The sequence below is a fragment of the Gavialis gangeticus genome, unplaced genomic scaffold (assembly GCF_001723915.1).
Source record: "Gavialis gangeticus isolate Ggan-Ray unplaced genomic scaffold, GavGan_comp1, whole genome shotgun sequence".
Lineage (NCBI taxonomy): Eukaryota > Metazoa > Chordata > Crocodylia > Gavialidae > Gavialis > Gavialis gangeticus.
In genome coordinates this window covers 80,246,936-80,267,288 of record NW_017729022.1, presented here as the reverse complement: position 1 = coordinate 80,267,288, position 20,353 = coordinate 80,246,936, and the positions used below count along the sequence as shown (strand labels likewise).

At 42.0% G+C, this 20,353-nt stretch overlaps 1 protein-coding gene across 4 annotated transcripts in view; it reads left to right on the top strand.

Annotated features, from left to right (window-relative positions):
• DNM1L (dynamin 1 like) overlaps window positions 1-19,486 on the top strand; it is an 81,189-nt gene extending 61,703 nt beyond the window's left edge. For 2 of the 4 annotated variants that reach the window (XM_019515458.1, XM_019515457.1), the window contains 6 exons: window positions 2,846-2,902; window positions 4,129-4,206; window positions 9,796-9,963; window positions 10,380-10,489; window positions 14,877-15,036; window positions 16,401-19,486. In XM_019515458.1, the coding sequence (XP_019371003.1) occupies window positions 2,846-2,902; window positions 4,129-4,206; window positions 9,796-9,963; window positions 10,380-10,489; window positions 14,877-15,036; window positions 16,401-16,457 (630 nt within the window). In that variant the 3' untranslated portion in view covers window positions 16,458-19,486. The remainder of the gene's footprint in view (window positions 1-2,845; window positions 2,903-4,128; window positions 4,207-9,795; window positions 9,964-10,379; window positions 10,490-14,876; window positions 15,037-16,400) is intronic. The other 2 variants (XM_019515460.1, XM_019515459.1) reach the window with 1 other exon arrangement.
• The last annotated feature ends 867 nt before the right edge of the window (window positions 19,487-20,353 follow it).

Genomic DNA, 20,353 nt, shown 5'->3' with positions numbered 1-20,353 from the left:
TAAAAAAAAAAAAAAAAGAACATAAATGTTTTTCTTCTTACAACTGATTTGTGCCTTTAGCTGCTTAATAATAATACAAAAAATCTTTAATTACAGGCTATACATGTTAAGTGTCTTTATAAGGCATCTTTTTATGTTCCTTTGAAGCAGCTTGAAGCATTCCTTACCCTTTCTTAATCATGTTTTCAAAAATAAGGAAATGCATTGTAGTGGTATGTTTTAAATACCAGTTCCATGTTTCAAATACCACTTTAGCATCTTTTTCTACATCTTATTGACAGAATCAAAACCTCACAAAACAAAGAATGCAATACATATTGTTCATCAGAAGAGATGCATATTAGGAAAGAAATAGCTTATTGGTAATTCTCTCTTGAGGACTGAATAACTGTATAGATATCAAGAGTCTGTTGTTACTTTAGATTTTTCTCCTTTTGAAAAAAGATCTTAAATACGTAATCATGAAATGGTCTCCTAACAAGTAAAGGACACATTTATCTCTAGCTCCCCCCACAGGGGTATTTAATACTTTCATTCCCATGGTATCCTTTAATTACGAAGAGATGATGCACATGCTGACATTTCTGCTTTGCTTTCAGGCTGATTTTTTTAGTTGCTTCTGACATCTTCCCTTGAAGTCCATTTCTAACTCATGCAAGCCCCTTACCATTTCTCTCCTTTATGCCACTTGCAGCATTATTAGCTTGCCTGTTTTCCAGGGCTGTATTTAGTACAACATTTGAATCGTTTCTTCCTAAATTCTGTTGCTGGCCGACTCCCTCACTAAAACTTGATCTTTCCTTATTGCTCTGCTGAAGACTTTGCTACTGAATTGAATAATCACATTCTATTTTGAGTATTTTAAAGCTTTTAGTTATCTGATTTCCCTGCTTCTTATTTCCTCCAGCCTGTTCATATCTTGTCTACACACACCTCTCTTTAATTAGTATGCATTATACCTTGGTTAATTTATCACTCCAAGGGGACTGGTGATGATGAGAAACTAATGTTCAGTAGTTGGTCATTTTCAACATTTTGCATGACATATTAAGACACATGAACTACAATAATTTTTTATGTTTCGAAAGAATATGTTTAGAAGTTTGAATGAAAATGTATGCACTCTTGCCTTTTATAGAAGAACTGTATGATTTTTACAGATACTTTAGTGGACTGGTCCTTATGAAAAAATATCAAAATGTCCATTATGCAGCAATTACTTTGTTATGATGGAATAAAATAATCAGTCAAGGGATTTTGCTTTTCACTCTTACATGAATTTATTACCAAAATAGAAGATAATATTGTAAAGTGGAGCAGTTGACCATTTCTGTCTTTAAACCAAGAGAAGCTGAAGAGCATCTAGTTCTTTTGTGAGCATCATCTGGCTTGACATCTATTATGGAGGGCTTAGGCCAGCTACAAGCTTTTAATCCTACTTATCAAGAATGAATTCTGTCATGGTTTAATATACACCCACATTGGAAATGGCTAATTACACTTCTTACAGGTGGCAAATTAGTTAGTGTGGTTTGTGTACAAATCATTAGGACTATGAGAGGTTACAGACTATTAAGACCAAAGATGTTGTCATCCTAGCTGCACTTACTGTTTCAGTTCTTTGTATTTTTTTTGTATAAAACTCTAAGCTCTGAGGAGTTATGGCCTCGATTCTGCAATTAAACTTATAGGGGGTCTGCCCATACGGTGCAGAGTAGACAAAGCGCACCTCTGTTTGATCCCATTACAAGCCTGAGGACAGGGTTGTAAAGTGTCTATAAACTTACGATATTCTTTCACGTTACTTAATAGCATGTAATCCTGACACCCTCCTGAACAAGACTCTGTGTGTACAATGTCTGAAGAAACAAAAGTTGTCATGTTTTATCCTTGTTTAGTCAGGGATCAGGTTTAATTACCAGATCACTCCCATCTTTCCCTTTATGCACTCAGACTTGCTTTAGCTGCTGTTTTTTTTCCATAGCTAACACAAGCTGTTTTCTTGCATCTTGCATTTTGGGGCAATAATGATCAAACTAGCTAAGTCACTGACAGAAGCTTGTCTCTACTGATTTATTTCAGAAATGCAGTTCTTTTAACGAGGACTGTGAGGATCTAACCTGACCTGTGCTAAATAGGTGCCTCTAGCACAGAAGCTGAATTCTTGAGTGTAGTTGCCAAGAGCTCTGCTTTCAGTGTTCTGCACATCAAACAGTTATTCAGTGGAGGTTTAATATTGCCAATTAGTTTTGAATACTTATGCCTTCAGACCTGTCTTCAGCTATCTATGGTTTTGCTCTAGGGAAGTGGTGTTCAGCCTTTTGGACCTGCGGACCAGAAAGGCCGCATGGTGCTGGTCCACACCCTCCCTGCCCCCCTGAATGCTGGGATTGGGTCCTGAGAGTGGAGCACCACTGCCTCCTGAGAGGTTTCGGTCTTAAGGGGGTGGGGGCAAACACCTCCCCCTGTCTGCTGGGATTGGGGCCCTGGGGCCCAGCGCCACTCTTTTTGCCCTGTGCACATCCAGGCCCCATCCAGAGCACAGGGCCATGAGGCCAGAAGTTTGGCAGCAAGGGAGTGGTGCCACTGTTTCCCAATCACTAAATTTCTGGACCCATGGGATGCCTGTGAGACAGATGACATGGGGCCATGACCTGGATCTGGCCTACTCTTGAGCACACCTACTCCAGAGCCTTATAGTATAGAATATAAGCTACAGTAAATGCAGCACATAATGCTAATATCATCCTCTCTGATTTAGGTCATTGTCCCTGAAGCAATAAAGCTTGAGTGCACCTTAACAAAGTGATATATAATCAAAGTTTTTGCTGGCTTGTTTTTAAAGGAGCAAAGGCGTAACAGGTTAGCTCGGGAATTACCTTCAACCGTGCCACGAGACAAGGTAAGTGAATATACATTTGTATTTATTTACTTAAATGTGTGCTTTTCAAACTGATCCAACCATGACAATCCCTGGTCTGATGCCCTAGTACTTAATTTTATTTCAGGGGATGAAGGAATAAATTGGAGTTGAATGTTTTCTCTTGGATACAGCTTTGTGCAGATTTTTAAAACAGCCAAGAGCAAATAAACTGTCTTATGTGCATAGGGTGCATAAGCATCCTATTTACCTAGGTGAGGTTTAATGTGTTTGTAAGTGTGAAACGGAGTGGGTCATAACTTCTATGCATAACCATGTGCTGAGAGAGACTCGTATTAGATTGTTGAGGGAGAGGCTTATAAAGTACAGTGTGGAAACAAGTCCCTTTTATGGCTTTAGTGGAGTGCAACATTGCTGTCTTGGGAAGAAAAAAATGAAGAAAAAATTTGAGTTTATTCTTATGCTTAGATAGGGATCCAGTGTAGTTACTGCTCCTTCAGCTGTATACAGTCAGTGGGCTTAATTTGCCAGGTTCTCAGGACAAGTTGGGCAATTAATTAATTCACATGAAACAGAACAAAGTGGCCTGAAAAAATCCTGCTTAGTTGTGGAAAAGGTCATCTAACAATTTGTCATTATTTTTAGCTTATTACAGGTACTTACAGGTACTTGGTGGTCTGTAAAAGTAGAGCAAACCCAGACTGATGCAAAATTACTTGTTTATGTCTCCAAAACATTGGTTTAACTTTGTAGGAATTGTCACAATTTGTAATTTATATTCATTGAAGTGCCAAAGTGTATCCAGCATAGGATCAGGGTGAAATGGGAACCCAATCAACATGAATTGGGAACCTTAAGCAGTATAGAGCTTGCATTCCGTGCTCTATAATCATGCATGTTACATTCTGCTTTTGATGGATTTCACTGGAAAGCATAGTTTTTAAATCTGCAGTATGGACATTGGGGACCAAGCAGAGTGCTTGATTTTTTTTTTAATTTTTTTGCTTTTTTTTTAATTTTATTTATTTATTTATTTATTTATTTATTTTTTAGTGGCTCCTTTTCAAAGCCTTTAGGTTGTTTATTTTTTTCTGTTTGTACTACCATCTTGCTTGCAAATCTCAAAGTTCCAGTGCTTTTCTGGGTGGTTAACAACACCGGTAGAGAACAATGCACAAAAGTATTAGGCAGGTTTTGTCTTCATTTGATTTTTTTTTTTTTTTTTCCCTGAATTTTTTACCTTTTAGTCCACTAAACCTCCAGGTGCATTAGCACCTGCCTCCCAGGAAACTGCTACTGCTGCTTCTGCTGAGGCTGATAGCAAGGTGTGTCCTGATTCTTTCTATAAGCATGGCATGCATGTTCTTGTGATGCACCTTGAACACAGCTGAAAGTAACTTAATATGCATGTGTGTCACTACTGGCTCAGTGTCTTCTGTCTGTTGGATCATGTGTCCTCTAGTGCTGAGACTGCCTATTACTACTCATAAAGCTGTAAAACAGTGGTTCTCCCCCAGGATGCTGTTACCCCCAGGGGTGTTGTGAGAAACCCTCCCCTCCTTCCCCAGGGGTGCCATGATGCAGGCATTGCTTCTGTGATGATAGTAGCCAGATAAAACTGCTCTGCTTGCAGGTGTGTAGCATTCACACATTCTGGTTACATTAGGGCTCTCTGATAACCCTAAAGCAGACATAGCTGACTTGGGCTGTAGCCCATCCAGCAACCTGCCCCTCCCACTCAAAAAAAATAAAAATAAAAAAAAGCTCCTCCTGGAAACAGAAGTTCAGGGGAAAATTCTACTTATGTGCCTCTGTTTCCAGGAAAGGGAAGGGGAGTATAGTTTGCAAAGGGCTACAGTTCAAGTCAGCTGTCTGCTTTAGAGCAGTGGTTCTCAAATTTTTTTGTACCAGGGCCCATTTGTAAACATTGGCCAGCCTGCAAAAGAAAACCCAGTTTCCCACATTTTTCTCCTTTAAAGGAGAATCCATTTTTAAAGTTTGTTGATCCATTTATAAAGTTTGTTCATGACCCTTCAATATATTTTTGCAGTGCACTTTTGGGTCACAACCCACAGGTTAAGAAATGCTGCTTTAGGGTTATCAGAGCGCTAATACAGGAGGAGTGTGCGCAATGTGCCACAGCCCTTTCTAGGTTGGCTTTACAAGAGCAGGCACACAGGGCAGTTTTACCTGGAGATGGAAGCACAGAGGTAAGTTAAGGCAGCACTAACAGTGGTTCTCAGATGGGGAAGTTGCAACCTTTTAAATGTGGTGGAGGGGTGCCCTGACTCAGAAAAGGTTGAGAACAACTGGTTTACGATGTATAAAGACGGGAAATGGGCTGAGTATATTCAGGTAGAACCTTTGCTGTTTTCAGCTGGAGCATTTGTTTGCTGCATGTGATGGTGTAAGTGTGCAGAGCCATTATTTGCAGAAACTTCTTTCTCCATAGTAGCCTACAGTACTTTAATCAAACATGTCAAGTATTGTTTTTAAACTGCATGTTTTAATGTCTTAACAGTTAATAAAGGAGAGCAGGAGACAAACTTAAAATGTGAGTCTCCTGCTTCCTGCAGAGAATTTTGCGGGCTCTGTTTAATGAGCCTCCCTTTTGAAGTCCCTAATCCCTGCTCACTAATTGGTTCATACTTGTACAAGGCATCCTATAATGGCTTTTTACACTTCCACACCAGTATCCTACCTGCTTTGTTACATTTGTGTTGCATCCATGCGCAACAATTGTTTGCTAATATATAGGGGTGCACCGATTAGAGATTTGGGGGGCCAATACTGATGGCCAGTATTTAAGGAGGCATATCAGCCGATACTGATCCAATTTTTCTGATACAGCTGCCTCCAGCTGGTAAGTCTGTTGCGGGGTGGGGCAGATCAACACCCTCTGTGGTGAGGGATGGGGTGCAGGGGCAGGCAGTGCCCAGGCGGGGTGCCGGTGTGGGGAGGGGCTGGAGAAGAGCCAGGACTGCGCTGGGTGGCTGGTAGCAGCAGCACTGAGAGCAGAGCAGCAGCAAAATTTGGGATGGATGTAGCATCCTCCCAGTGCCACCAGCACCTGCTCCAAGCCCAGCCCCCACTGAGAAGAGCCCTGCCCCACCCTGCACAGATCCAGGGACACATGCCGCCCCACCATGCCCTCCTGGGGTGGGAGCTGCCTCCTCTGCCCCCTCCCCATGCCCCACCTGGACAGTGCCTGCTCCCTCCCTCACTGTGGGGGGTGTTGATCTGCTCCCCACCATGCCCCTTCCCTGCCCCCTCCCCTTCCACCACACTGGACTTACCAGCTGCATGCAGCTCTCCGTGCTGCCAGCTGTGGTCCTCACTGGCTGAGTGCTGTGCTGCGGCTGCACTCAGCATGGGCATTTATCAGCCAAATTATTGGCCCCATCGGGCCGATATCTGATGCAGCAAATTTTCTTTATACTGGTACCGATCCGATATAGGACCAATGTATCGGTGCACCTCTACTAACATATTTCACAGGCAGAATCGCTTGGTGCCTATTGTACTAGGTGCAACATGTACATAACCTTGCTTGCAATGAGCTAGAATTCTTTTTAGGTGCTAGCTATTTGATTACAGGAATTATAACTGGATGTGGTAAGAATGAGCTAGGGGCAAGCACCTGAAAAAGCTGAAAACTGCACTATTGACACTGAGTTTGGGGTGTTCCTTAGGGCACCAGGCAGGATGGTATCAATAGCTGCAGGGGAAATGCTGAATTCTGGTGCTTTCTTGTTCACTATACAGAACATATATTTTTATGTGGCTGCATGTATCCAAATACTCTTATCTTAGATTCTGTTCATTTTTAAAAGAATGCAGTGACTGATTCTGAGAGGGGCCTTGCAAGCCTGTGGGGCCACTAATTTAGAGCTGCGTTTGGTAGCTTAACACCTAAACTGTGAAGTCATTAGGAGCAGAAGTCCTAACATCAGCTGAACACCTCATAAGCTTCATTTTAAACCCCTTGTTGTTTCTCTTAATGCCTCCTACTCTACTAATACTGTATTTACACGAATAAAAGATGACCCTGAATATAAGATAATTTCCCAATAATTAGATTCTCTATCTAGTCAAATTATAAGAAATAAATCATTTTAATGATTTATTTCTTACAATTTTCTAGACATGGAATCTAACCACAGTAAAATCTCTGTTTTTCTGGCATTTTGCTAGCCAGCATCCTCTATTAACCGGCACTACACCACTGCTGTGTGCAACCACCCTGAGCTGCCACCACATGCAAGCCGTGTACAATCCCCCCGTGCTGCTGCCGTCCACCACCACCACATGCAAGCTCCTCTCACCCCGGGCTCGGGTATTTTTAGATAACTGGCATTTTTACATTACTGGCACCCAGCATTCCCCACTCATGCTGGATAACGGAGATCTTACTGTATTGGAGGATTGTCTTAGATTCCCTGTCCACCCCCACTGCTACATCAAGGAAAGCAGTGGATGGAGGGGAGGGGTGGCCCCCTTCTCCTGTGCCCTGCCTACTTCTTCCTCTGCAGCTTTCCTGCCCCCCTGCAACCTGCAGCCCCCACCCTCAAACTTCCCCCAGTCTCTGCCTCTTCTCCCTCCTGCACCCTCCCCCCACCTACACACATACTTTCAAGTGCTGCTTGGGCTGCTCCATAGTTTCATAGTTGTTAGGGGTGGATGGGACCTTACTGATCATCAGGTCCAGCCCCCCTGCATTTGGGCAGGAAAGGCTGCTGAGATCAGATGACTCCAGTGAAATAGGGATCAAGATGCTTTTTGAAGATCGCCAGGGTGAATGATTGTACTGCCTCTGTGGGGGGAGACTGTTCCAAACCCTTGGCATTCGACCTGTAAAGAAATCTTTCCTTGTGTCCAGTCTGAAGCGATCCTCAATCAGCTTGTGCCCATTATTTCTTGTCCTCCCCTGGGGGAGCCTTGGTGAATAGATGCTCTCCCAGGCCCTGATGGTCTGCCCTTGATTCCAGATCACAGCATGTGAGAATCTCAGCCTTTGCCTGGCCATTCAGCAGTGTCAGGCAAGTGGTTCAGGGAGGTGTGAACTTCCATAAGTGACAGTCCACTTTGTTAGATGCTGTTAATCACTTAGAGAAGCCCACACGCTGCCCTAGTTCTGCCTAACTTCAGACTAACATAGTTAACCAGCTCTTTAATCATGCTTTTAAGTAGCTGAGCATTAAAGAAAACAAAACAAAACCTTGAGCAGTTCCACTGGTCGGTCAGAATTGGTATTTCTCTTTGAACTCTTTGTTTTTAACTTGTAGGAAAGTTTATTTGCCATTTTTTGCTTTCAGAACCTTTTAAGCTAAAGATTGGCTTTGTGGTAATTATAGTTTTTTAACCATAAGCACAGTAATACAGGTTTGTCTTGTTTTCCGTCTGCTCTTGAGCAGAATGTAAGTTGTATTTTGAGGCTTTTGGTGATCCAAATAGGAGTTGTAAATTTCTATGTCTTTTTTCCCAATTAGCTGTAGATAGAAAGGGAAAAAATGATGAGTTTGGTGAAGGTACAGTTTGGTAGATGCATAGAGAGGAACGGAAATGCTTGGATTTAGTGAATGAGAGCTTCCAGTGTAGCCTGTCATTTAAACTAATGTAACATTTGGCGTGTTACTCCTGAGATACTTTTACATCCTATGTTCCTAATGCACAGTCTACATTTAGGTGTTTTTTATATTCCCTATACAAGACCTGGGGGTGGTATGGGAGGGGGGAAGGGAGGTGTCAATCAGTCGATCCTTCTGTGTAAGTGAGCCTGCACAGGCTAAGAACTCCAGTCCTTTACTTTCAGTAACCTAGGGGGAGATTTGCTTTGCTTTTGTTTTGCCTATTTGGGTTATTTTAAATTTTGGTTTCTTGGTGTGCCAAACCAAACTCACCCACCTAGAAGGGGTTGCCTTGGAGATGGATTGCTGCAGCTTTAAAGCTGTGCAATGTACATTTTAATACTTGGGATCATCAAGGCACGTGGTTCTTACGGCTGTTAAAAGGGACCTAGAAACTTCCGACCCTAGAAACTATGAAACTATGACCTTTTTGTTTTTACCTGAATTGAAGCACTGAAGAAATTGATCAAATAATTATACAAGCCCTTCGTAGTTGTACTACCTAGAAATTACAGAACCAAAGAAAAGATGCTGCTCCCTGTCTTTGTAGGTGCTGCTGCTCCAAGATGCAGGGTAACACTTTCATAACTTCCTGCATGACTTAGTAGCCTAACTTCCATTTTTAAAAACAATCTATGTACTTTAGACCTTATCTACATAGGATCATAGGAATGATAGAATGGTTAGAAAGCATGAGGAAGCTTATATTCATGTCCTGCCTTACACTGGCAAAAAGTATTGTGGGTCTGCTTGTGGACTTTTAAGGTATTAAATTGAACTATAATAATTCAGCTCTATGGCTCCTTGAAACAGCTTCAGATAAGCCCAGAAAGGTACTTTTATTCTGTGCAGGGGAGTACACTGAGAAGAAATAAAGTACACTGGCACAGTTGAATCATTTTTAACTAGAAAATCTCCCATGTGTCACTGATCTTTTTGATGGGACTTGAGCTGTTGAGGGTCTGATTTCCTCTTGAGGTTGAAAATTGGGTTCTTGAGACATTTAAAACATGTTTAAAAAAAATTAGTCAGTTTGTTCACACTGACATTGCTCAATATTTAGTGAATTGGATACGTTTCTCAAGCCTGCTACCCAGAGTTAAAGGGAGAGAAAAGGTGTTGGAAGCAAAGACTGGACTGAATCTCAGAAAGGGATGTACACTCCAAGATGCAGACCACCACCTTTTGCCCACAGTTGAGTAATAATATGCTTCACTGGAGACTGCCTTTGTGGTGTCTTGGATTTTTGACTTTTTGGTGTATATTTGTATTGTGATCTTTTTGCAGGCTGTCCCTGGAGTAGGGGATGCAACGCAAGAGCCTGGTACAGGCAGCTGGAGAGGGATGTTAAAACCCTCAAAAACAGAAGACTTGTCTACTGAGGAAAAGCCCAAACCAGTTTCAGTCTTACCTGCCAGCCCACAGAAAGGGTATGCTGTCAACCTGTTGGATGTGGTGAGTTGAGAGATGATGTAACTGCACCTTGTAGCTCAGATCCAGGAAACAAGACTTCTTTTGAATTTAGCACCTTTAGACTATAAAACTGGAGAAACAGACTGACTACATTCTCACAGTTTTCCTACTTCACTAGTGCTGCAAAATGATCTACTGTCATTGGTAGTGTAAACACCCAGTTTCAGCAGGAATGAATGGATAGGCATTTTCACTGTCAGGGACCTTGAGTTAGTGAAAAATTGAACATCAGTCAACTAAAAAATGTTACTTTTTTTCTCTTAAAGGGCTTTTTTTTGGAGGGGAGGAGGGGTACTGCATTGTACCTCTGCTTTGAAAGTTACATTCTGCTGTCCAAAGAAGTGAAATGTTTTAAACAGTGTTTACAGGTTAACTTTGTGTTTTGCTTTTTTACATAGCCTGTACCTGTTGCACGTAAACTCTCTGCCCGTGAACAACGAGATTGTGAGGTGATTGAACGACTTATTAAATCCTACTTCCTTATTGTCCGAAAGAATATTCAGGACAGGTAATGCCGCATATTTTATGTATTGGCACTCTTATCTCCCAAAGCTATGAAACTTTTTTCAGCAGCAAGTGATGGTCAGCATTAAGTTGCTTTTATATTGCTTTGTTTTGTTAGTGAGATGGACAATATAATCATTCTGCAAGAGTAGAAGTTGTGAAATTTATTTCTAATCAAACTGAAGTCATCTGCTAAGGAGAAGACTGCACTATTTCAGTGTGTCTAGTATTGCTTTCTTCTCTTTTTGGGATCCGTATTATATTGCACTGCAAGCTTCCAGAATTGGTGGTGAGGCAGCATTAATTGCCATTTCCCTGATGCCAAATTTTCAGGTGAGGTGGAGCCCTATGGACTGGATAACATGGCCCTACATGGTAGACTGGTTGCACAGGGTGGTGTGGGGCCAATTCCTGGTGTGTGGGGCTAACACAAGGCAGTGTGGGAACCAATGCGTGGGGCCGGATCCGGCCTGCAGAGCAGCCCCATGTCACTCGTCTGGCTCACGAGGCCAAAAGGTTGAGCCCTACAGCTGTAGGGCATTGCAGTTAGTGTTAGGTGGATTGTGGTAAAACCCCAAGTATAGTCAGGCTTTCAAAACACTCAACTTTTCAGCCATCAACCATTCAACTAAGGAAGCTCATGTGGAGTTCTTATGCTAAAGTATTTCAGTCCTTGGCCATAAGAGTTGAAGAAGCGTATATCTAAGCATGCCATACATACAAGTTGTGCCAACAATTTTTTTATGTCATTATTCCCTTTAAAGCAGATCGTGGTTCTGTTTCAATCTAAGGAGAAAACAGAGAAGTGACTACATGATTTTATTAATACTTTGTAGGAAGAAAGCAATGTATGCTCTTTTTTATGTATAATTAAAAAAAAAAAAAAGAGAGAGAGAAAATCTAGAAGATGGAGGTTAAATCAAGTTACTTTGCCAGTACTGTGGCCACTGCAAAATTGTTTTCTCCAGAAAATTCTTCAGTATTGTGTCTAATGTAGGTTTATTGGTCTTTGGGGCAGAGGCTGTGTAGTGTTCCACTGGAATGTTATTGAAAAGTTTAGTTGACTTGTTCCTGATCCTCAATGAAAATCAACTACTACTTAACTTTTATCTCAGTACTTTTAGTTGAGCTGCATTTCCTTTTATGATTCTGAACAAGATTTCTCCTTGTTATGCACTTTTTCTCCACATTCATAGATGGGGAACATTTGCATTGTAGTTGCTCTTACATTCAAAGCTATGTAATATCTACTGGAGAGAGATATTTTGGAAATGCCTGTTTTTGAAAAGAACGTTCTGTATCTTTCTGCATAGAGGTTTTTACCACAGTGTTGCCTCAGGCCCCTTCCATCCAAACACAACTTTGACCTGAGTTTAGTGGTACTTTCAATGTAAGCTAGCTGGATCACTAAGGGCTATAGGCAGTAATCTTGTTTTTTTTCTGCTTAGGCTACTAGTGTGCCTACTTGTAATGAGGGCACAGACTCAATCACTAAAGCACAAAATCAGTTCCATAGGCAGGCTCTCCCACAGTTCATAGAGCAGCAGTTTACTGCAGCACAAATGGAGGGAGGCTTATTGAATAATTCCACTGGCCCCGCACATCATTGTTTCCAGGAGATGCCATGAAGGGTTGGTCTGGGAAGGGCTGTGGCGTGACCAGGGACTCCTGCCTGCTTTAAGGTTATCAGAGAGCCCTAATGCAGGCAGGAACATTCATGTGCTGCATCCCTTCCCAGTCGCACCGTGGTACCCATGAAAGGGTCTTGCAGCATCCTGACAGTACAAAAAAAGTGCCTGTGAGCTGTCTGGGACAGGGGGGTCCTTTTGTTTACGCAGTACTGAGCACATTGGGGCTGTTCCATAATTAGGGCTTGTAGGCAGTTCAGTAATATATATTATAATAGCATTATCTCACCAATTCCCATCTAATTGACCCCTTCCCTCCCCCCCGAATCTGTTTTGGAAGAGCTGTGTTTTTGCTGTTAGATACTTTAAACGTGTCCATTCCTCTTCCCCCTTCCATCTGGTCCACACTACATAATTTTGAGGGCAGAGTGCAAGTTCTGCAGACAACTGTAAGCTGGCAGATTGCCAGCAGCAGAAGACATATGTAGACCCTTGTACTCTCTTCTAGGATTAATGACCCATTCAGTGGTGGGTGCTTTCCCAAGATGCCCTTCATGCTGTGCCAGCATAGCTGCTGCAGGGGGACCTTGCAGGTGTGCATGCCTTTTGGCAGCAGAAACAGCCATTGTATAGGCAAGGCCTTGGTTATTATCCTGTACTGAAGAGCTTTCTTAGTGTTTCAGCATGCTGGGCTTCCTGGGGCCTGATCTTTGTTTCATAGTTAGTTAGTAGGGTCAGAAGGGACCTGAGCAGATCATCAAGTCTGACCCCCTGCCATGGCAGGAAAGAGTACTGGGGTTAAACGACCCCAGCAAGGTGATTGTCTAGCCTTGTCTTAAAGACCCCCAGGGTAGGAGCCAGCACCACTTCTCTTGGAAGTTGGTTCCAGATCCTAGCCACCCTGACAGTGAAATAGCGCCTCCTGATGTCTAATCTGAATTTACCTTCTGCAGGCTTGTGACCATTATTTCTAGTCTTGATTGACTGCTGGTTCTTACTGTAATAAAAATATATTATGCTTTCTATTATTTGAACAAAGCATACAGTCCCTTCATTTACTGTAAAGTACAGTCATAGAATCTTGGAAAATTGGGGTTGGAAGGACCTAAGGAGGTCATCTAGTCCCAACCCCCTGCTCAAAGCAGGACCATCCCCAACTAGATCGTTCAAGCCAGGTTTTCGTGTAGCTGGGCCTTAAAAACCTCCAAAGTTGGAGATTGTATCACCTCCGCGTGACCCATTCCAGTGCTTCACCACACTCCTAGTGAAAGAGTTTTTCCTAATATCCAAGCTAAACCTCCCTTGCTGCAACTTAAGACCACTGCCCCTTGTTCTGATCTGCCACCACTGAGAACAGTTCAGCTCCACCCTCTTTGTAACCACCTCACTCCAAGTTGCCTCAGAGGCAAAGATCTGGGCTGTTAGACTGCATATAATCACTGCAACTATTTAGGAAAAGCAGTTAAGCTTACAGCAATATGTAATAGGGCTGTGTGAGATTTTGGCAGCTGTTTCGTTTCAGAGGTGTTTTGGGCCATTTCGGTGCACGATACACCAAATCTGAATTGAAACACAAGGCTCTGAAAACATTTCAGAAATGTTTTGGAGCTGAGTTTGCAGGGAAATAAAAACCTAAGAAGAGAGAGGGGAAAGAGTGGGGGAGGGAGTACTCTGATTTTGACATCTAGCTCTCTGATCACTTCCCTCAGCTCTTCCTGGAGGGTGTGGCCCCTGATTTGCACGCAGGGTTTCAGCAGGCTGCCACTGAAGGCTGGAGACAGTGGCAGCTGCTTGGCACAGGCCATGCAGAGCGCTGGGAAGACTGTGGTGCTGCTGCTGGCTCCAGCCTGCTGAAATATGGCGCGCTGATCCAGGGGCCCACGTGCCCCGGGAAGAGCTGGGGGAATTGAACCGGCGGCTGGAAAATGGAACAAGGAGCTGGGCAATCCCTGCTGTGCAACCTGGCTCCCCAGGGAGAAGAGATCCCTTCCTGGGTCGTCTCCTCACCGCTGCCTGCCCCATGCAGCCCCAGATTTCTGCTCCCTGTGGAGCTAGGTTGGGTGGAGGGGACCAGCACTGCCCTGCCATGCGACCTGGCTCTGCAGGGAGCAGAGATCTGTGCTGGGGTCTCTTCGCCACTGCTGCCCGCCCTGCGTAGACCCACGTCGCTGGGGCAGCGTGGGGTGGTTAGGAGCAGCAAGGAGACCACAGCACAGGTCTCTGCTCCCTGTGGGGCTGAGTCTCCTGGCAGGGACAGCAGGCTTGCTTGCCACTCTGTGCTGCTTCCTTGCCCCACAACCTGGCGTGATGGGGATCAGAGATCTGTGCAGGGGTCTCCTCACCTTCACGGAGGGCAGTAGTCCGTCCCCAGATGAGCCACCCACAGCCCTGTCCTGCTGCCTGTTGGGGCCCTGTAGCCTCCAGCCCCAAGCCCCGCCTGGCTGGGTAGGGCAGTGCGCAGCTTCCCTTGCAGCCCATTCAAAACAGATTCGGAGAAGATTCAGCTGAGCTGAATCTCCAAAACCGATTTGGTCGAAACGAAACAGGACAGTGATCTGAAACGCCAAAAGGAATTGCTGTCCTCCGAAACCAGATTGAAACACAGCAGTTTCGCACAACCCTAATATGCAAATATCTCTCGTCACTTCAGGCCAAATTATTTGCATTTGAACATGAAGATTAACTCATTTAATGTTTTAATAATGCCCTGGTTTCATGGGTTTAGGTTTTTTTTTTCTTTTCTCCTCTCTTTTTGGCTTGCAGTGTGCCGAAGGCAGTGATGCATTTCCTGGTGAATCACGTGAAGGACACTCTTCAGAGTGAACTAGTAGGACAGCTCTACAAATCCCTGTTGTTGGATGACCTTCTGACTGAATCTGAGGACATGGCACAGCGCAGGAAGGAAGCAGCTGATATGTTAAAGGTATCTAATCTTCTGGGAACAGTAAATCAAACCTGAATTATCACTTGATTAAATCTCCAGAGGTTCTACATATATAGCAGTAGTTTCCGGCTCTGGTTGCATTTTTTGGATCTATGTCCATGTATGTTTTTTCCTGTATTATATTTGCTACTATTAAAAGAAGTAGTATGTAAGCAAGAAAACAGTAATGAAATACTGGGAACATTCATTATTTCACTAATCTAGCTACTGAAATAAACCAGAAATTCAGGTGCAGACTGTAGTCTTAGTTTTATCAGCCAGTTTTAATATAGTAAGGGTTGTTTCAGCTTTTCCAAAGTATTTCTTTAAAGTTGTTCAGCCCAAACTTGAAAATGGGGTTTCACAGCATTTGAATGCATTTCCCTGGCTACACAGTAAGACCCTGGTCTTGGGTGATACAGTAGTTTGGTGACCAGTGCAAAGCTTTTCTCTTAAAAGGTTTTCATTGGAATACTCCTCTAAATGAAGGTGTGGCAAATACTGCATCAGTGCTTCTTGTATTGCTGTGAGATTAGTCAGGAGGTAGGGCAGGGTGGCATATTAAACCACTAGTAGACGTTAATTTGATTACATGACAGGATGCAAGGAATTTTATCCCTCCCCCTCATGCCCCCCCCCCCCAAAAACAAAACAAAAAACCTAAAAAACATGCATCTTGCCATGCCAATCGTTCATAGTCTGCCATGGCGGGATGCACATTTTTGGGGGCGCAGATCCCGTCCTGTGTCTGCTAGGGCACATCTCCCTGATACCAGGTGGTATGCCTGCCCTTTCACCTTGCCAGTGCATAGGGAGTTCCCAAATCCTGGGTTTCCCATGTGCCCGATCTTTAAATGCCCAGTTACATGTGCGACTTTCAAACATGCTGGCATATAGGGAACTTGAGATTTGGTGATTGATCCCAGTCCCCTGATGCCTGTGCCCCAGACTTTCAAAGGTGATATGGGAAGGATCAGATAGCTGGGGAGATCAGGGCTGGGGATCGGCTATATTATAACAAAGGAAAGGGCTTGTTGCTATCCCTTAAGAAAAAAAAAAAAAAAGTCCTTTTATGTTAAACTGAGAGCTCTCTGTTTCAAATTTAGTTTGTAACATCGGGTTCCTGAGAGTTGAGGGAATGGCTTGACAAGCTGTGTGATATTGTCTTGACAGCACCTTCTTGTACTGTTTTATCCTTGTATAACTCCTCCCTCTGGGGACTTTAGAGACCTTCATGATTAGAGCCTCCAAACTCATGATCTGGTTTCTGAACTTCAGCATTCCACAGCTAGAACAATTTCCTGGTTGCTGTGTGAGAAGTATATTTTTGTAAAAGCTAACTACTTGTTTTACTTCTTCTGCAGGCCTTGCAGCGAGCCAGTCAGATTATTGCTGAGATTCGAGAGACACATCTTTGGTGAAGGCTTTCTCTACCTGCCACAATGTTTTTACGGGTGGAGACCCTGATGACTTGAATATTGCTAGGCATTGTATACTGAGTAGAATTTTATTTATGAACTTTTATGTGTACTGCAACTATGTGTAAATCTGCTCACGTAAAGACAGTTGGTTTGACTTTCAGACAGAAAAGTATGCTGTACTTTGCAAAAAAACCAAACAAAAAACAGTCATATTTAATCCACATAATAAATGGCTCTAAATGTTTTCTTACCAGTTTTCTGGTGCAAATAAATCAGACCCAAGTCTACTGTCTTGTGACAGTCTTGGGAAGAACCATTAAAGTTCCAGCGCCTGGCTTGCTAAACCAGTTGCCCGTAGATACAGATGGACAGTGTAGTCTTGTGGTGTTGTTTCAAGCTGCTTTTACAATAGAAGTTTCAATGCTGTGAAGAGGAGAGAGTACCAAATATCTTCTTCGAGTATATTGCATGCACCATGGCAAATGGCAATCTCAATTTGATAGCTGGCCCAGTAGAGATGTCTCCCATATAACTATGTATGTTTGTCCCCATTTTTTTCCAGAACTTCAAAAGAAAGCAGCATTAAAACAAATTTCTGAACTGCATAAGCAAGTTTCACTTTAGATGATTTAGCCTGGAACTTTAAAGCTAACAAGAGGACCTGCTAACGAGCTGGTGCATGCCAATAAATGTGCACCAGAATTTGCCTATCTTGTTGGGGATGATAATCAGGTGTACGAGCACCTCCCCCTCTGGGACCAAAGCCCTGGACCATCTGCTAGTAGAGCTGTTCTGACAGAATTTAAAAATAAAAATGAATTTGAAACTCTTGTGGGATAGTAAGTGTTTCTTTAAGGATAAATTAGACAAGGGGAGAGGGGGGAATCCCTTCTTTTTCTTTTCCTTTTTGAGTAATTTTGGAAAGAGCAAAGGCATGGAAGAGACTGGAGTGCTTGTACTATATTACTGCTCTTGGGAGGAGGGGGGTGGGAGAGGGAAATCTTGTACTGTGCATTTAGATGACTTTTTTTCCCCAAGACAACCCAAGTAGTCTGAGCAGCAAATGTGAAATTGGGACTGTAATTGATGATAGACTTTTCTCCTGGTTACAGCTAGCACAGCTAAATGTGGATAACATGAGTTTCTGATTTTTTTTTAAATGTATTATAGTCTCCTATATGAATTCAGACTCCAGTACACTTGCACGTATTTTTTTCATACAGATTTACTTATTTGATAAAGTGAAAATATTTACAATGGTCTTCCTGGTGTTATTTTTCATGTGCACATTTTGTTTGTTGAAGTTAAATGTTACTGCCCATATATGTATGGTTATTCTTGGTGTATCAGACCAATACAATAAGATTTCTCCTTCCACACAGAGTTTCTTCACTAATTCAACTTTTAACTGAAATTGCATTCTTTTTTTTAAGCTGCTAAACTATTTATAAACCAATGAACCTGGTAATTTTATGAACAGTTGAAGAACCAATTTATAACAATGGCTGTTAACAAGGTATCGACCCAAGTAAATGCTCAAATTAAGTTTCTCAGCAGTATCTTGATATTGAATTAAGACCAACAGAAGCAAACCTTTAATACTGTTTGGGTTGCATGTGTCCCTCTCTTTCCCTAACATATAACATTAAATTCTACAGCTTGAAAATTCACACGGTAAAAATCAGGAGGGAAAAAGTGCCTTCTGTGGTCCTGGAAATATGAGGCCAGGTTGGAGGTAGGATAGAAACCAGCTTTAATACTACTATTAACCACCAGATCAGTTTAATATTTCAATGAAAGGATTATACTTTATAATTGAAATCCACTTTACATTTAACACTGTTAAAGTGTTATGTTGTTCCTCTGCTTCTTACCTTCCTCATTTGATGTAAAAATGTTACTTTCCAGCACATTTGTACTAGACATAAGGAATAAGCAGTAATTTAGATTCCATAATTAAATTTTACAATCTACTTGTCAAGAAAATATACGAATCTTGTGAACTTTCAGAAGCATGCATTAACAAATGAGTGCAGTATGTTTGAGGAAGTCTCACAAGTGAGGACTATTGCACAAGCAATTATACAAGTAGCTAAATGCTAATTATTACTGGCTTGAATTCTTTCCAAAGTGCTATATCAGATTTGTGCATGTGATCCTACTTCCCTTTTAAATAACCTGATGTATGATTTGTGGAAAGAAATGAACATTATTTGCCATTACGGATGCCAGCTTCAAAAAAAAATAATCAGGTTTTAACATTATAATATAGCTTGAATAAATACACTCTTAACACAAAATGTATTAATTATCCCAGAAGTTCAACTTTGAATCATGAGGACTACGTCAAATACACATTTATAATATAAATATACTTGTGTTATGTGTTAAGGCTTTTAAAATTTTCCACCACTAGTTCTAGTAGAGCAGTGGGAGCATTCGTGTAGGCAGGCACCTGGTAGTATTTTTAAGCATTGTGAATTGGAGTTAATCTGAGGAATGAAGTAGAGTTAATCTGAGGGATTTAATTACTGTGGCAAACGCAAAGCAGTCACTGGCACTGTGTGCGCTAACACTCTTGCCTTGCTCCCATCAGTCAAAGAAGTGATGGGAAAATTAGGGAAAGAATCCCAGTGTAGGCAGAGATTTAGTGCTTTTGGATCTTTTTTTGCCATTGGGTTTTGAATTGATTTTGAACTGTACCTACTGTGCATTGTACAAATAACCTGATGTAAGAAGCTTTCTTCCTCGAAAACCCACATCTGCAGAAATGAAAATCTTGGCGTCTCTTCAGAAATTTAACTTAAAGCTTTTTAACAATCAGGAAATAGGCTTTAGAAATCTTGAACAAATCTTCTAGTATCCAGTGAAACTGACACAAAATAGAGGGGAAAAGATATTTAGTACAAACTGGTTGGAGAAATAGAAACTTAACATTAACATCCAATGTATGTATGTTACTACTGTAAATAAAATTAATAGTGTGAAAGACTTGCACATAGTTTGTCAATAAATTACTTTTTTAAGTGGTCAGTTTTACATTTTACTTTTGTGGGATAGGTCTATATGGGAAGTGTGTGCACTCAAAGGTATCATGTAAAATATGTATCAAGTCTTATTTATCAGATGTCTACGAAAGATTTCCTTTAAATGATAGCTGTTAGTAATAACTGTATTTTCTGAACCTCAGCCACAGAAGCACAACATCTGTTCACAGCCCCCTCTTCTCTACCTTCCATGCATCAATGTTAGGAATTTAAGTAGTTTAAGAGCATAGAAACCTATGTGGCTACTAACTGGTGGTTTTTTTCAAGCTGGTTGGTAAACCTTTTTCAAAAAGAGTTGAATTTAAACTAGTAAGATGTTGCCAATTAAAGTTATAGATACAGGTACTCTTCACTTAACGTCGTCCCAGTTAATGTTGTTTCATTATTACATCACTGATCTATTACAGAACATACGCATTTAAAGTCATGCAGTGTTCCATTATGATGGTGTTTGGCCACCACGTACTAGTAGGTAACTACTGCGATGTAATTGGATTTGCTTAACATTGTTTAGCTTAAAGTCGCATTTTTCAAGAACATAACTACAACGTTAAGTGAGGAGTAGCTGTATGAGGAAAAACTTTCTCACTAGGAGGGTAGTAAAACCCTGGCACAGGTTATCGAGAGAGGTTGTGGAATCTCCATCCTTGGAGGCTTTTAAAGACCCAGCTGGACAAGAAGCCTTGACTGATATCTAATTGGGGCTGGTCCTGCTTTGAGCAGGGGGATGGAGCAGATGATCTCCTGAGGTCCCTTCCAACCCTAACTTACTATGATTCTATGAAAGCTGTATCTCTTTGAGGGGGGAGAATAGGGATGAATGAAATTTTTGAAGGACTGTCTAAGGAA